Raw genomic sequence first — 18,934 nt, forward strand, 5'->3', positions numbered from 1 at the left:
AGCAGTTACAGCATGGGCAGCAGCAGTGCAAACTTCCCTACGTTGTCCCACCAATGTGCCTCAACTCTGACCTGGAGAGACCAGCTTTAGGGGTAAGAGAGTAGCTGAGACACCATGCCCTTGGCCTCTCTGCTAAGACTGACAGCAAGGATACTAATTGGCACCAACTGATGTTTTTGTGATTTGGACCCTTGTCTAGTGGGCTGTGACCCAGCTCATTCAACATAACTGCCATCAGATGGCAACAATTTTTGGTTACAACCAATCTAGATCAAATTGGAGCAGGTGACTTAGTGATTAAAAGTTAATGATCCCATTATTAATACAGTACGCTAGGCAGCCACCAACACTGTTTAACAACTTTATTTTTGGAACCTTTAAAAAAAAATTAATGACTTTTCTGAGCAAATGCCTTTCATATAAAATATTTTACCTAGAACAATACCATTTGGAATGACTTGTTTGCAAACATTTTCTTGCAACAGTACAAACTAACTAATAGTAACATTATGGTAGACTAAACAGTCCATATGCAGAGCTATCTTGCATGAAGCATGTATTTATTTGCATCAATTAAAAAGTTTAACAAGCTAACCTCTGGGAATTTTTTAAACATTGAGACACTTGCAGATTCTTACATTTTGAACAGATATTTATTACAGGCAAGCTGTATCACTGCTGGAAAAGAATACAAAGCCCATCAATTCCAATCTTAATTTCTAGGAGTATTACAATAATTGACATGCCTACTACACATAAACAATTGTGGCATATGGAATCTGAAAATATATGTTGTAGTCTGTAATGTTATCAAATATTTGTCACTAAGATTCCATTCTCTGTGTTCCCTCTTCACCCATTTTAATTCATCCGCAAACTGTTCAGTGATAAACATCCATATCATGCTTGTGGGACAAACCTGTGAAGTCACTTGCACACAACTCCACGATGTATATTGCTGAAAGGGAGCCTTTTGATAATGGAAATTTTGTATCCATTTTGCTTAGCACAGTATAGCATTTGGAGAGCATACACAGTGAGGACAAATAGCTTTGCCTATAAAGACAGATACATTTATATTTTTGATGCACGGCTTTAGCCTTTCCCTTAGTACACTGTAGACCTCATCCCCACTAAAACTGTGGAGGGCTACTCCACAATAAGGCCCATACCCTGTAAGGGAGCTCCATGCAGGGGGACCTCCTCACCTTTGCAGAATACCTTACAGGATCATGGACAAAGGTGGTAACTATTCAAAGTCCACTAATATTAGCCATATTTGGGTGTGATGTACTCTGGGTGTATTCTCCTTTCAATGCTCAGGGAGTCCAATGCATAAATCTTTGCAGACTTAAATGAGCAATACCCAAAAAATCAGAGACAAAAACAGAAAAGGTAAAGTAAGTGTTAGATAAGGTCAGTCAGTGATTTAATTCAAGATATCCCAAGCTCTATTTTATTTCTCAAAAAGAAAAGGAGTACTTGTGGCACCTTAGAGACTAACCAATTTATCTGAGCATAGCTCACGAAAGCTCATGCTCAAATAAATTGGTTAGTCTCTAAGGTGCCACAAGTACTCCTTTTCTTTTTGCGAATACAGACTAACACGGCTGTTACTCTGAAACCTATTTTATTTCTATTTCCCATTCCTTGGGGAAGGATCTGTGTCTCTTATCTTTAATGTTCTGCTTCCTTTGCTCCTGCTTCACCTTATTTTCTTTTTCTTTTTCTGTGTCTAACTGGAATTCTTAACAGCTTTCATCATTCCCCTATCCCACTTTTCTTAATCAGAAATACAATGCTTTAGGCTTTTACTGTTCTAAATTATGGCTGCCCTTAACTTTCTTTCTTGGAATGCTCAGGGTCTTAACATCTCCACATAAAAAGCTCTAAAATACTTCAGCAGACTCAAAGAACAGATGGATGTATGGTACAGCTTTACTCCAGGAAGATCACTCATCTGTGGGAATAAGCAGATGTGTGGGAGTAAGTGGTTTCAAGTCTGAGCCAAAAGCACTTCCAGGGTAGGGGTAAACAAGACGAATTAAACTAAGATAAGACACAGGAGAACAGGTCAAGAAAGTGAGGGTGTGTGTGGAGAGACTGGGAAAGGGAACAAGGAGGGTGGAGTCCTGCAAGAAGTTGGTTTTAATTTTAGCAGAGAGAGGGTACTGCATGGACAAAATATGGGAGACTTTTCCAGATGCAGGTGGCAGAATGGATGAATATACAAAGTTGAGAATGGGAGAAGGAGATGAAGGAATCAGTAATGAAAGGTGTTGGAGAAGTATAAGGAGCAGGCATGAGGTAGAAGGAAATGAAAATAGTGATTATGTAAGGCCCTAAGAAGAATACAAGGAGCTTGAATTTAATGAAATAAAATGCAGGAAGCCAGTAAAGTGGTTCAAGGAGATGGCATAAAAAGGTCAGAGCAACCAGAGAGGAAGATGACTTTAGCAGGCACTCAGATACCATACTTCTCATTATTGTATAAATTCCCAGCTGGATTAGGTAGAAGGAGCATTTTGGATGCACTAGAAGATGAAGTGAGAAATAGGATTGATGAAGAGGTGTAGGTTCCTGTAGTCAAGGTGAGAAATGTCCACCAAGGATGCAAGTGCAAGTAGTTGGGACAGTGAAAAGAGAATATTCTGATAATGTTAAATAGAAAGATGTTTCAGCGTTATGAAGGGACAGGATATGGGGGAGGAGGAGAAAGAGGTGTCAAATATGACACCAGGGTTGCAGATGTAGGAAACAGGAAGGATAATGGAGTTGTTAGTAGAGTTATATAATCATCAGCATTTCTATGGTGCCAATCACTATAAAGTATAAACACATGGATTACAGAAAACAGTGAAATCTGTCCCACTAGTGCAGTCAATATACCATCCGGTTCTGTAGTTTAATTAACAGCTTCTAACTTTGAACACACTGCTGGATTTTTCTTCTCTTCTGCTTTTTGGAAGGCTTTGGCAAAGACATGTGACTTGCAATGTGAGCTGAAAATGGTGAGAGTTAGATTTTTCTGGATCACCCTTGGAAGAGTGTTCCAGAGTCTCATATGAGTGTAAGTACACACAAATGGTCATACTGGGTCAGACCAATGGTCCAGCTAGGCCAGTATCCTGTCTTCTGACAGTGCCCAATGCCAGAGGCTTCAGTGGTAATGTACAGAAGAGGGCAATTATGAAGTGATCCATCTCCTGTCATCCAGTCCCAGCATCTTGCAGTCAGAGGCCTAGGGACCCCCTGTGCATGGCCACTGATGGACGTATCCTCCATAAATGTATCTAATTCTTTTTTTAATTCAGTATTAGTTTTGGCTTTCACAACATATACAGGCAACGAGTTCCACAGGTTGACTATGCTATGTGTGAAGAAGTACTTCCTTTTAAACCAGTAAAATAAAGAGTGAAAAATCCAAACTATTGACCGCTTTGGACTTTCAGTTAGACTATTCTCTATCCCTTTTGAAAAACAGAGCAGTTGAAGAGGGTTAGTCTCTGGTTCCCTGAAGATTATACTTGGCTCTGCTAGCCATAGGGTACTGGGCAATGAGTTTCCCTGGCTTGTCAAACAAAAGAGGCAATCCTTCGGATAGTATGACCTTATCTCATTAATGGGTTTGTAAATCAGTTCTAGACACTTGTAGTGAATCCAGGATTAAATCAGTTCTTGTTGAAAAGCACTGGCATAACATGAATGGTATGATCCACTCAGTAGATGGAACTCTACACCAACTCCTGCTTATTTGTGAACTTCTGATCTTGGCCCAGGAAGAGGGAAATATTCTAAAGGTGACAAGTGCACAAACCACTTTGGCTAATTCACCAGAGCAATGGATGGAGTCTTCTTGCTACCTGGAGAGGGGAGAGATCACTTTTAGTAACTGCTGCAGTTTGTGCTTCTAGAGTCAGTACCGAGTCCAGCATGACCCAAAGGCTGTGTGTTATCTTGACTTCAGCTGAGGATGAAGTACTGATATTTGCCAGTTCCTCAAAGCATTTTCCTCTTCCACTTAGAATCACATTGGTGTTTTCTGGGTCAGGTGAGCCTGTTGTTCTTCATGTACATTGGAGCAATCAAGTACTCAGATATTTAAATGGTATAAATTATTATAGAGAGAAGGTGGGTGAAGTAATATCTTTTAGTGGACCAACTTCTGCTGGTGAGAGGGACAAGCTTTTGAGCTTTCACAGAGCTCTTCTTCAGGTCACCTTGTCTCTCTAATATCTGGGAACCAACATGGCTACAACACAGCATACATAAATAATTAATGTACTGGTAACACAAACTCGTTTGTGGAAAGGAAGACTTGCCTATGATGATATTAGAAAAAAATTATATTTGCACCACAATGCCAGAATCTTCCAGTAGGATGCACATTTATAGTCTATTAATGCTCAAAAGACATTTAGAAACATTTAAATGGCCTTGATTACTTCTAACTTTGGGGAAATTATATTTGATCTTCCTTCAGTGAGTAGATTTTCTAGAATTTATAGACAATCTCTTCTAACTTTGACTAGATTTTCTGCAATGTATTGTTCCAATTATTTTCAGTGGCCAGTCCTCTTATCCTGGTCATGAATATCAGAGCACTTCCACAAATCTTTGGATGCATCATAACTTGGCCCATTAAACAGAAGTGTGTATTTTGCACCAGTGATATTAGGCTGTTTCTTACTGATCCACAATAGTTTATATGTAATATTTTGGATACTAATATTATCTTTAGAAGCTTTTTAGTCAGTTAAATGAGTGAAAAATCCAAACTAATGACCATTTTGGACTTTAAACTAGATTATTCTCTGTCCCTTTTGAATAACTGAGCAAGTAATGTATTGGTCCCCGACCTCTAAAGTGTGTCTGTCAGTGTGGTCTACATTATAAATTAATCACTTACATATATTGAAAACAGAGTCTCTCTCTCATAGTAAAAGAAATTCAGAAAATGAATAGTGTCTCTGTGACGGGGTCCCCAGGGTGCCACCTGGCTTTTGGGACTGCTGAGCCCTCCAAACCCACCAACCTGGGTTGGCCCTCACACTGTGATGCTAATGTCAAGTTGCAAACCCTTGACAGGCACTGCCCTTTACACAGACATACACAGGCATGGACGCCCCTAACTTTGATACATGAATGATTTCCCAGTCACTCATGAACCATTAACAGGGAGGCTGCAGTCAATTCCCCCCAGCTCCCCAGCCTCGCACCCCAGAACTGTACTGTCTTGCACTGGTCAGAAGCCTGACCAGTGTAATTTCGTTATTTAGTTCACCACTTCTTCATAGGAAAGTGGACATGCACCCCAGCCTTTGTAACCTGAGCTGAGATTTCCTAAGCACTTTACACAAACTCACTTATAAGGATACAACATTAAAATATGTTTATTAAATACAGAAAGATAGCTTTTAAGTGATTATAAGGGGTAGGCATAATGGTCAAAGATAGTTAACTTAAGAAAATAAAAAGTAAACATGTTTGCTAAATCCTAAACTTTTAGTCTAACCAAGAGTTGAATCAAGCAGCTTTTCTCACCCTGACAGATGGCACAAGCAGGTTTCAGTTCCCCAATACACAGACTGAACTCCCTTTTCAGCCTGGAACCAAACTTTCTTAGTTCAAAGCTTTTGTCTTCCAGATGTGTTCCCAGATGTTGAGATGGGTGGAAGGGGCGGAGACAGGCCAAGTGATGATATCACTTTCCTTCTTTTATACTGTCTTCCAGCTTGCTGGAAAGATCCTTGCTGTCACATGGGGATCAGGCAGTCGCCATCGGTCAAGCAGTCTCCATTGCATATGTGATCTCTCTGAGAAGTCTCTGGGATAGTGGTTTCTTTTCTTGATGGGTGTTGATGGGCCATTGACCCTGTCTGGCTGTTGCTGGCTACTCCTTTGTTGTAACTGAAAGGCTGGTTGTGGGTGTTCCCAACTTCACAACGTATTTCAGTAACACACATAGCAATACTTCATAACTTCACGTACAATGATAGTACATACAATCAAAAGGATATTAATGTTCAACAGATCAGGACTTTTGAAATGATACCTCAGAAGGTATATTTTCTAGAAAAATATCATAATATCATCACAGTGGTGAATATGGTGGTTCCAGGGTGCTAATTTGACGTACAGAGGGTCAGAGCATCCTAAGTCCAGTAACTTTTTAGTACAATTGCTGCTCATGTCTTTCACAAGCTCAACAAACGAATATAATTTGGGTCAGTCAATTTGTGAGGGCTTTCCCACAACACCGAGTCTTGGCTATTTTTCAATTTATTTGACAGTCTGAAAGATGGTTTCCAAATGCTCACTGCCATTATGACCCAACATGGCTGCTAACTGTAATAGACTTAGCAGGCTCCATCGATACTTTATCAGCTATGTCTTTCTGCCCTCAGCTATCCCCCCAGAAGAACAATTCTCTTGTGCTATCTTCAAAGTCATCAAACCATTGTAGCCCCCCCTCCCTTTTTTCCATATCAAATGTTACACTCTAGAATAACTAAAACTTTGAAACTGAGAAGAATAAAAAAGTCAACCATGGAAATCCTGTAAAATTCTCTGTGTGTGCAATCTAATCACAGAAAACAAATTATGTGACATCTTCACATTAAGGAGAATTAGCAACTTTAGACTAATCATTGACTTTCTTCAGCTATTTACAGAATGATTCCTTTGCCAAGAACTGAAATGTATTGCATCACTTATAGAAGATAAGATTGACACATTGGCCGTTAAGCCACATCTTGCCACTATTACAACTTGCTCATCAAATTTCTCTTTCGATCGTTCCTTATCTAGAACGAAGTGGACTATAAAACATAAATGTATTTAATCTGAAGAGACTGGAACATGACACAAATCACAGTTGTAATGCTGGTGTACATGGAACCTTAATTTCCTGCTAGCTAGGAAATTACGTCATTTTCATCTTACTCAATTGCAGTTAGATATTGCATCATCTCTCTCCTTTAAGGACCCTAAGGATCTTTCATACCATATATTTGCAATTCTTTAACTATCACAGTGTGAATTAAAGCTGCTTGGTTTATAATTTCTCATCGTTTTAATCAGCCAGTGTAAAATCATTCTACCGAGCAGTCTTTTTCTTTCTCCTGTCCTCAGTGTTCTCCTTCTCCTCTATTTTTCAGATTAAGGAGGCCGACATCTAATGCTCTGTCCACAGCAGGAACAGAATTGTACTAACTGACTCATATATTTGTAACAGCATCATGTCATCATTACTGCTTTCACTCTGTTTTCAACAAAATAACTTCAATAGATACTATTGCAACCCCACAAGTCATCACTCTGCAAAACTTTCTAACTGTGCAGGATTGAGGAAGGTGATGAAATTGCCCTGAAATAGTCACAGGTAATTTGGTCTGTGGAGAGGGGATAACAAAAAACAACCACCTATCTCTCTGGACTGGGATGTGCAGCCTTATATCTTCTGCCTTAAGTTTCCCTATAGTGCATCATATATCTCTGCTGGATGAGGACACACCTATTTTAACCTACCTCAAAAAATCTGCACTTACAGCTTTAGCTTTTTAGTCTTTCTCTTTGGAATTGGTAACCTGAAACCCACTGTATCTCGGAAATAGAAATATGAGATTATTAATATGATCATAATGGGTCAAAGATGATTACTGCTGAGAATTCTAATCAGGATCAAGTTTACCTCGCCTCAGATCTCCAACAAGATATTATTTCATAGGCCCTGGCACATTTTCCGTATGGTGTCAGCCACCTTTTTGGTTATTAAAGGTTCTTATACTTACACCAATTTTTCTCTTCCTTTATTCTTTCCTGTTCTTACCTTTCTTTTCTTCTCCACTTGCCTTCTTTCTGCTGCTATCTTTTTTCTCTGACTATTTGATTCCCCCTTGGGACAGTTACTTCTGATGGTGAAAGAAAACACAAGATCATTGAACTGACATTTTATTTTCCCTTCATTGTATGTTCTTTATATTTTATGTTGTTTTTTAAATTATTTTTATGTATTTTGACATGTCTGAAATCTTTGTACATTTTTTGCTCAGTTACATATAAATGATCATTTGTTTGTACAACTGTATTGTACTCTACTTTTTCTAAGAATAAATAAAGTTTTTTGAGGGGGAAATTTAAATAATACAAACATTGGCAAAATAGTGCATTGTAATGCCACCCAGAAAACACAGCTTCAAGACTAACTATGAACATAAGAACTGGCAAACTTCACTTAACTAGCAGCTTTAAACCAGCAATGAGGTTTCAGAAGCAACCATCAATCACTCCAGGCTGCAAGGCTTCATGCTGTTATATGACAAAACACAAAGCTTGAGGGAGGAGGTACAGACAAAAAGAAGAGAAAAAATATCTGTACTCTCCCTTGTACAGATATTGATAAAAACTGAGAAATTATGAGTTAAACAGCCGTAATACACTCCTTACTGATTATTTGAACAATTGCAATATAAATGGTCTGAAAACTCACCTCTTATCTGAGCAGAACCAGATATTCTGCAATACCTAGTCACAGCAAATGGGCAGATCAAAAGCCCATGGAAGTCAATGGGAATCTCACCACTGACCACAATGGTCTTTGGATTGGGCCCTAAGTGACTTGAGGATGACATGTCATTCTTTTGCTTGCTGACACTGGGACCAGAACTGTGCCAGCTACTGTGATATTTAAATATGTTTGTTGCTAGCTCAGTACCACTAAGGTTTTCCTGTCCTTTGGGGGCAGCAGTTTCTTGTCTGAAAACCATATTAGGAAATCCTGCTATAAGAGTCCTAGAGGGGTAGTCTAGACTAGAACATGATTTAGCAGCATGTTTCTTAGGAAAAGAAATATCCCTGAACAAAAGTGAGCATAAAACAAGTCCCCTTGGAGTGCGAGGCATGCTGTTAGAAACAACACCATTTAAAGTCTCAGTTCAGCAAGCAACTTGAGTATGTGCTTAACTTTAATTACAGTGTTTTCCCATTGAAGTCAGTGGGGTTAATCATGTGATTAAAGTTTGGCATGTGCTTAAGTATCTTGCTGAACTTGGGGTTGTAGCTAGTTAGGTTCCTGACACTGTGCGTTGAAGGCCTTTTTTTTTTTTGGTATGTTTTATCTCAGCTCACAGTGGTATTTCCAAGTTGAGTGTTTTGACAGTGAATGTTCAATGATAATTAAAACATATATTTGAATCAGAATTTAAAAAATGAAATGTAACAGTGTTTCCCCACATTGAGGTTTGTAAAGCCTGAGGCCTTGATCCAACAAATCATTTAAGCACATACTTAATTTTAAGTGCGTGAGTAGAGTCTTGATTCTGCTTCCATTCAAATCAATGGAAAGGCTCCCATTAACTTTAATGATGGAGGATCCAGCCCTAGGTTCTTTGAAGTCAGCCTGGATTAATCATGTACTGAAAGGTATGCATGTGCTGCAGTGTTGTGCTGGATCGGGGCATAATTACTTTCTGGCAAAAAAAAAATGTTATAGTGTAACACATTTTTAACGTAAATACCTTCGGTATTTTAAAAGCTATTGACAGCAGATTACTAAGAGCCACTTAGACAGTAATCAGGCCCGAAAGGTTGTTTTTGAAAACAACATATTTAGAGCTAGAGCTCACTCCCACCAAAAAACAAAATTATTTCCTAGTTCTATTATTATCGTGACCATTAAATTTCACAAGCATCACCACTAGTAAGAATAATTATATTATACCCGTATATAATTATATTTAGAATTATATAAAACTATAAAATTATATAGATCTCAACTTACTTTCCAGTATCTGAGGTAAGTTATTTTTCCCTATCCTAAACACAGAGAAATACTGAGGAATCTCAAATATTAACATGTCATAATTGTTGGTAAAAGTTGACATATAGGGCCTGATTTTCACAAATTCAGCACCTGCAACGTGGCCACGTTTCTGAAAGAGCTCAGCCCCCATTTAGGCACTAAAATAAGGGCCAGAGTTTGAGAAGTGCTCAGCACCCAGCAGCTCCCATTGCAACTTTCAGTGTGTTGAGCTTTTTTGAAAATCTGTTCGTGCCTAAATGGGAGTGGAGCTGTTTTCAGATGGTGCGTGCTGAGCACTTTTGAAAATCTAGCTTTTATTGGAGACCACTATGGACGTTAGGCTAGATTGCCCAGTTCACTGAGATTGATTTGCACTGGATAAGATCAAAGTGACTTACAGGAACTCTGAGATGGCTAGTGAAGTATTCCACGTGTGCAGGGAAACTCTCCATGGGCATAAAGCTGGTGGAAGAGACTCCTCTGTGACCTCTGCCAGCTGCCTTCAATGCTCCCAGCATAATGGGCAAAAGGGGGTGTTTCAGCGGTGGGGCCTGGACAGGATGGAGAGGGTAAGGGGTATGACAGAGCATGGCTCTGCTATGCCAGCTCCTTCACTGGTGCAAGTCAGGATGTACAGGTACAGCCCTAACAGAATGCAGAATCAAGCCCTTTATATGTCAACATCCAACGGTTTAGGACATGACCCAAGGCCCCCTGAAGACAGTGGAAAGACTCCAATTGATTTCAATGTGTTTTGGATCAGGCTCTTAGTGAATTCAATTTTTTTTAAATATCAGAATGATGAAAGGGTTACAGAGAGCCAATCAACCTATCTAATCACACTACAGTTTTAGATGGTCTATGAATTGCCTCATGAAAAATAGGCTTTATTGTAGCATGTGACTCTAGCAATGGGACTATCTTGCTAGAATATGATATACTGTCGCCAAAACAAACACCGACGTTAGACGTATGGCAGAAAATGTTTATTAAAAAGAGTAAAATATTAAGTACACTATTAGCCTCACTATTTTGATCCATTTTTTCTCCCTGTTCTTCTTTCCCTTTCCTATCTGGAGATGGCCAATGAGGTGAGGTTGGGCCTCAGAACTATGGTGAGATTTTATAAAAAAACACATACCAACATTTGATTTATTGTTGAAAGTGCCTGCACAGTTTAGCCCTTGCTAACTTTCTCATCTTCACCTCCTGAAAGCCCCCTTGATCCTAACCTTCCTATTGCTGCAAATGCCTATAGCTACTGTATGCATAATGTGAACATAGTAGCTATTTTCTCAACATGCAACTCTCTCTCTCCCAAATAGTCCATTTCAAAAGATATTGGCATGCTCATAAAATACTACTCATTTGATGCTGCATATTCCTGTTGCTTGTGCTGGAAAATGCTTCCATGCACCCTCCTTTTGTGCTGTTTATTTTAACCTCTTGAAGCCTGTGGACGTGTCATATGCCCAATCATTCTTTTTTTATTAGGTTTGATAAGGATTCAGAAGCCTGGTTGCCTCACCATGTGGCTTAAAGGCCCTCTATAGCAGTAACAAATGAGTGCTATGAGGCTTCCTTCCTTCCATTTTCTTGGGTTTGACTCTACCATTAGCAACAAAGACCATCAAATATGCTACAGTTACTGCAGTTAGATAATGAGGTGTGGTGTTGAACTTCTGCAAATGGCCACGAGGCATTAGCATGTTCACCAGCAATCACCTCGTTTGTGATGTAATTCCCACATGTACTGTATGTTCTGCATGTTTATTAACACAGCACCATACAATATGGATGTTTGTTGATATAGAGACAAATATAAAAAATGGAGCTGGATCTTCAGTGGTTTCAACTGGCAAAACTTCATTGGCTTATTGGCGTTACATTGATTTATACCAATTGAAGATCTGGTATGGTACTTACAGTTTATGGGACTGATCCTACAAACACTGTATGAATAATCTTCAGGACCAGGCCCTCATGAAAAAGGGCTAGATGGCAGCAGACAAGGTGGGAAGGGGAAGGGAGGGATATGGATTGCACAAAGTAAGGTCATGAAATTACTTGCTTTTGTAGTGTAGACATTATGTCTATTCTACCTTATTGGGACGTGTTTTTTTAAACTCTTTCTTTATTTCTCTTTAAAATTATTTGTATTAATTTGGTACAGGAGTGTGAGTCAACACTGGAAATGTAAAACGAACAGGAGTACTTGTGGCACCTTAGAGACTAACAAATTTATTTGAGCATAAGCTTTCATGGGCTAAAACCCACTTCATCGAATGCATGCAGTGGAAAATACAGTAGGAAGATATATATATATATATATACACAGAGAACATGAAACAATGGGTGTTATCATACACACTATAACGAGAGTGATCAGTTAAGGTGAGCTATTACCAACAGGAGAGAAAAAAAAACCCCAACCTTTTGTAGTGATAATCAAGATGGGCCATTTCCAGCAGTTGACAAGAATGTGTGAGAAACAGTAGGGAGGAAAAATAAACATGGGGAAATAGTTTTACTTTGTGTAATGATACATCCACTCCCAGTCTTTATTCAAGCCTAATTTAATGGTGTCCAGTTTGCAAATTAATTCCAATTCACCAGTCTCTCATTGGAGTCTGTTTTTGAAGTTTTTTTGTAATATTGCGACTTTTAGGTCTGTAATCGAGTGACCAAAGAGATTAATGTGTTCTCCGATTGGTTTTTGAATGTTATAATTCTTGATGTCTGATTTGTGTCCATTTATGCTTTTACATAGAGACTGTCCAGTTTGGCCAATGTACATGGCAGAGGGGCATTGCTGGCACATGATGGTGTATATCACATTGGTAGGTGTGCAGGTGAACGAGCCTTTGATAGTGTGGCTGATGTGATTAGGCCCTATGATGGTGTCCCTGAATAGATATGGACACAGTTGGCAATGGGCTTTGTTGCAAGGATAGGTTCCTGGGTTAGTGGTTCTGTTGTGTGGTGTGTGGTTGCTGGTGAGTATTTGCTTCAGGTTGGGGGGCTGTCTGTAAGCAAGGACTGGCCTGTCTCCCAAGATCTGTGAGAGTGATGGGTCGTCCTTCAGGATAGGTTGTAGATCCTTGATGATGCGTTGGAGAGGTTTTAGTTGGGGGCTGAAGGTGATGGGTAGTGGCATTCTGTTATTTTCTTTGTCGGGCCTGTCCTGTAGTAGGTGACTTCTGGGTACTCTTCTGGCTCTGTCAATCTGTTTCTTCACTTCAGCAGGTGGGTATTGTAGTTGTAAGAATGCTTGATAGAGATCTTGTAGGTGTTTGTCTCTGTCTGACGGGTTGGAGCAAATGCATTGTATGCTGTAGACAATGGATTGTGTGGTGTGGTTTGGATGAAAGTTGGAGGCATGTAGGTAAGTATAGCAGTCAGTAGGCTTCCAGTATAGGGTGGTGTTTATGTGACCATCGCTTATTAGCACTGTAGTGTCCAGGAAGTGAATCTCTTGTGTGGACTGGTCCAGGCTGAGGTTGATGGTGGGATGGAAATTGTTGAAATCATGGTGGAATTCCTCAAGGGCTTCTTTTCCATGGGTCCAGATGATGGAGATGTCATCAATGTAGCGCAAGTAGAGTAGGGGCATTAGGGGACGAGAGCTGAGGAAGCGTTGTTCTAAGTCAGCCATAAAAATGTTGGCATACTGTGGGGCCATGCGGTGCCCATAGCAGTGCCGCTGATTTGAAGGTATACATTGTCCCCAAATGTGAAATAGTTATGGGTGAGGACAAAGTCAGAAGTTCAGCCACCAGGTTTGCCGTGACATTATCGGGGATACTGTTCCTGACAGCTTGTAGTCCATCTTTGTGTGGAATGTTGGTGTAGACGGCTTTTACATCCATCGTGGCTAGGATGGTGTTTTCAGGAAGATCACTGATTGATTGTAGTTTCCTCAGGAAGTCAGTGGTGTCTCAAAGGCAGTGTAGGGCCTCAGGAGGCAGTCTACATAGCCAGACAATCCTGCTGTCAGGGTGCCAATGCCTGAGACGATGGGGCGTCCAGGATTTCCAGGTTTATGGATCTTGGGTAGCAGATAGAATACCCCTGCTCAGAATTCTAGGGGTGTGTTTGTGCGGATTTGCTCTTGTGCTTTTTCTGGGAGTTTCTTGGGCATGGCCCCACAGTATGCCAACATTTTTATGGCTGACTTAGAACAACACTTCCTCCGCTTTGTCCCTAATGTCCCTACTCTACTTGTGCTACATTGTTTGCATCTTCACCATCTGGACAGGCCAGTCCTTGCTTACAGAGAGCCCCCCAACCTGAAGTAAATACTCACCAGCAACCACGTACCACACAACAAAAACACTAACCCAGGAACCTATCCTTGCAACAAAGCCCGATGCCAACTGTGTCCACATATTTATTTAAGTGACACCATCATAGGACCTAATCATGTTAGCCGTGCCATCAGGGGCTCGTTCACCTGCACATCTACCAATGTGATATATACCATCATGTGCCAGCAATGCCCCTCTGCCATGTACATTGGCCAAACTGAACAGTCTCTATGTAAAAAGAATAAATGGTCACAAATCAGATGTCAAGAATTATAACATTCAAAAAACCAGTCAGAGAACACTTCAATCTCCTTGGCCACTCGATTACAGATCTAAAAGTCGCAATATTACAACAAAAAAACTTCAAAAACAGACTCCAATGAGCGACTGGTGAATTGGAATTAATTTGCAAACTGGACACTATTAAATTAGGCTTGAATAAAGATTGGGAGTGGATGTGTCATTACACAAAGTAAAACTATTTCCCCATGTTTTTTTTCCCCCCTACTGTTTCTCACGCATTCTTGTCAACTGCTGGAAATGGCCCATCTTGATTATCACTAAAAAAGGGTTTTTTTGTTTGTTTGTTTTTTTCTCTCCTGCTGGTAATAGCTCACCTTAACTGATCACTCTCATTATAGTCTCTATGATAACATCCATTGTTTCATGTTCTCTGTGTGTGTGTGTGTATATATATATATATATATCTTCCTACTGTATTTTCCACTGCATGCATCTGATGAAGTGGGTTTTAGCCCACGAAAGTTTATGCTCAAATAAATCTGTTAGTCTCTAAGGTGCCATAAGTACTCCTGTTCTTTTTGCGGATACAGACTAACACGGCTGATACTCTGAAAACTGGAAATGTAGTTGAAAGAAAAGACTATTGCACTGACCAGCTCTTGCCAGCGTCCTTTTGTTCATTATGTTTTCCTATTTTCTTTCAGTTAGAAGTGAAGAGTAATATCAATTTCTCTTTTATGTGAAGGTGTACTGTTTCTTCTATTTAATTAAGCAAACCAAACCAATGAATCAGGTCATCTCTACCAAATAGCTTTAGCTGAAGCTTTTGTGTTCTGTGAAGATGTTGACACATGTGTTGAAAATAATTTTACATTGCCAACTCATCTAATTTCTTTTTCCTTTCAATTGGATCAGAGTCCAGTGGACAATGTCAGTCTTACTGAGGTCTTCTTGTTTAGTTAATTACTATTTTAAAATACATAGTATTGTTTCCACTTATATAAACAGAAGATTGTGGAAGACTGCTACCAGCAACCAGGACGTGGGTGGTCTGGCTTGGTGATCACCTCTGTGTTCAGGAACCAGAGACCAACAGGCAGGTCTGAATCAGGAGCCAGGTGTCAGAGCCAAAAGTTGAAGCCAGGATCAGACAGGAAACAGGAGCCGAGAGTCAATGCTGAGTCAGAAGCCAAAGAACTGCACTCTAGGGTCAGAGCCAGAGTAGTCAGAAACAGGGCAACAGGGTTCAGGGACTGGAATAAGGCTGAGGGCAGGAGCCAGGAACAGGATGGGGTCCAAGTTAGGAACCTGAGATGAGACCACGAGTGAGGTAGCATACACAGCAAGGTCTGAAGCAGCCTTCAAGCCAGGATCCACCTTTTGGCACAGACAACTTCCTGTGTTTTTGTAACTTGAATAGTGCACCTGGCCCAATCAGGGATTCCGAAGCTCCTCCAGTCAGGTCCCTACGGGTGGTACCTTTAGTGGAATGTAAGGCCTGAGGGCTCCCAATGCTCCAGTCACTGGCAGAGACACTGGGTGGTGGGATGGCTTCAGCAGTGGCTGGGGGGGCCCAGGTTCAGGACCTGCGGATCCTCACAACAAGTTTGATTGCAGAACTTGGTCTATTTATAAAGGCAGACTTGAGGTGCATCTCTAGTCAGATTTAATAAGATACAACAGTATTCAAATCAGCATCCAGCAGAATACATGCAAAACACAGCAAATTTTATGTAACATTAAGTGCTATTTGACTAGGTCACTTACCTGAGGTAAATTAATGACAGCAAACATACATCACTGTGTCAGTTTCCACATCTGTCTGCATATCACATATTTCTGACTAATGAAACCCTAGAATAATGAGAGTGGAAATTAATTTATATTTAAATTATTATTTGTATTAGCCTCATATAACATAACACATCAGGGTTTCCCCCCCCCCCTTAAAATATACTGAATTATATAGTTAGTTCCTGTTTCTTTCTTTGAGCAGACCAATTATTAGCTCCGTTTTTTACCTCTCTCTGAGCCTGATGGAATGAAATTGATTTATGGCTTTGCAAATGCATTACATGAAGTCAAAAGTAATAGTGAATGTAGTGAATTCAGGATTTCAAAATGACTCTCCTATTTGTCATACTTTATACACATTGGTTGTCCTTCATTCACTTCTCAGCAACCACATGCTTGAAAAGTTCATGTCTGATAAAAAGAATACCTGGAATTTTGTAGTTGGTTGGGGATATTGATTTCAATGTGGGCTAATTGGAGTTGAACCAGTAGTATAGCTTATGGATACTAGAGCATGAAAAACTGCCTCTAAGTTTTTTGTATTTTTTAAACAGGCTGTCCAGCAGGGCTTAAAAGTTTCTCAGAGTTCATTTTCCACTTATCTGGATATTTATGTGTGTGCCATCACTCTGAGTGTGTCTCAACCATTACTACCTTTATTTTCAGCATGACCTTGTGAGCTAAGGATATTATCATCCCTGCTTTACAGCTAAGGAACAGAGAGATTGGCATGGGATTTGGTCAAGGTTACACAGGAAATGTGACAGAAATGGGGATTTAAGCCAGATGTCATGAGTCCGAGTTCACTGCCATGACCACAGAATCATCCTTGCTTGTTTTTTATTAAATTTCTTTTACACAATGCAAGTTTCATATTTTTATTTTATTCTTTTTGGTCAAACCTCAAGTATCATTCTTCCATATATTTCAAGTGGCATTCTTCCATACATTTCATATATGTATATATATATATATATAGAGAGAGAGAGAAATTGGTCCATGAATGATGATTGAGAGCCTGTCTACACTTGAAATGCTACAGTAGCACAGCTGCAGTTCTTCCATAGGCGGAGGTAATCCACTTCCCTGAGAGGCAGTAGCTAGGTCAACGGAAAAATTCTTCCATTGATGTAGCGCTGTCTACACAAGGGGTTAAATGGACTTGACTACATAACTCAGGGCGTATGGATTTTTCATACCCCTGAGTGATGTAACTGTGTCAACCTAACTTTTTATTGTAGACCAGGCTTAAGAAAATTTTACCATAAACAGATCATGCATACCTCAGGTATATTAAGAACTGCATCAACATCACTTTAATACTCGAGGCAGAGATGGCTGCATGCGACCTAGAGATGTCAATACACCCATCATAATCCCTCAGGGTATGTGCATGTTGTTTTTCTAAATTTTTATTGTTTGATACTCAGGGACCTTCCTCTCCACCCTTCAGTCCAGTATGGTTCTGCTAGCATACGTTTGGTGTAGGCATTCTTTATCATAGTATTAGTTATGTAATCCATCACCTGACCGTTCACCTTTCTTGGGTTCATCTGCTTTTGACTTGTCCAAAACAGCTTCACTAACCTGTACGGACTTTCCCTGGTCAAGGGGATTCCACTGAACTCATTGATAAGGTCTGAGGAGAATAAAGAAGAGGTGTTAGTTTCCTTAAAGAAAAGATTCTCACCTAAAAGCCCTCCCTCAAGGAATCTCCGGCCTTCAGCCATGCTGCTAAGAACTTAGACATTTTATTAGCCGTGTTCAAAAGGTCTTGGATACCCTTCTAGACATCCTTCACTCAACAACTCCTCTCTGAAAGTCAATGAGGCACTGCTAATGTCAATTAGCAAAAGGTATCCAAGGTAATTCCCATGTTTGTCCAAACTCTCTCCAAACACTCATTAAAAAAAAAAAAACTGAAAAAACAAAACAAAAAAACTGTTTATATCTGCACACCTACATAAAGAGTATTGATTACTCCTTAAAACTATATTACATGGTGGTTAATGATCACAATCTCTCTCAAAAATAAAAATGATACCCAAGTTATCCAGGGTAGAGAGTCTTAGTTAATTGTAGTTGCTCTCATAGAGGGTTAGTTGTTTCAAGGAATTTCCTGAGGGCAGCCTTCAGTTCTCTGTAGGAGCGATCATAGCTGTGTACTTTGTCAGTCAGGGTACCAATAGCCATAGTCACAGGACCCGTTTTTCATGATCAATTTCTTAAAATATTTCAGAAACCTGCCTTTCCCTTTCCCTCTTCTAGCTCAATTTACTGGGGGAAAGAATGAAATTCAAATTAGTATTTAGTTAGGGTTGATCCTGCTTTGAGCAGGGGGTTGGCTTAGATGACCTCCTGAGTCTCTTCCAACCCTAATCTTCTATGAAAGATAATTTGCTTACCCAGCAGAAATGGGTGGTTAGTTGTTTTTCTCAATCAGGAGGAGTACAGGCACTTATATTCATCCTCCATATACATATGTGTTTTGCTCCATTTCACTGATCATTCTCTTCAGATAACCTTCAAGGAATGTAATAATAATCGTCATAAAAATAATGAAAGAGAATGTATTGAGAGAGTAAAAGAAAATGACATTATATGGTTGACATTAATGGCACTTAATAAAACAGTGTGAGAGCACACACATTTTATCTGATAGTGTGTAAGTATGGACACAGCTATATATAAATAATACACATATCCTTATGGAATACATACATTGATAGAAATATACATCAGTATGGATATTACATAAATATATACAATATGAATGAATATACCATAT

The 18,934-nt window shown here is 39.6% G+C and overlaps 1 protein-coding gene across 7 annotated transcripts in view; it reads left to right on the forward strand.

Annotated features, from left to right (window-relative positions):
• Positions 1-18,934, forward strand: part of GRID1 (glutamate ionotropic receptor delta type subunit 1) — a 799,624-nt gene that overhangs the window by 772,591 nt on the left and 8,099 nt on the right. The window contains exon 16 of one of the 7 annotated variants that reach the window (XM_043552249.1): positions 6-92. The exons of 5 other annotated variants lie outside the window; for them this stretch is intronic. In XM_043552249.1, coding sequence (XP_043408184.1) covers positions 6-92 — 87 coding nt within the window. Of the gene's footprint in view, positions 8,582-18,934 lie in introns of those variants that run through there. One more of the 7 variants, XM_043552248.1, reaches the window with a different exon arrangement.

This window comes from Chelonia mydas, chromosome 7, assembly GCF_015237465.2.
Source record: "Chelonia mydas isolate rCheMyd1 chromosome 7, rCheMyd1.pri.v2, whole genome shotgun sequence".
In the NCBI taxonomy this organism is placed as follows: Eukaryota; Metazoa; Chordata; order Testudines; family Cheloniidae; genus Chelonia; species Chelonia mydas.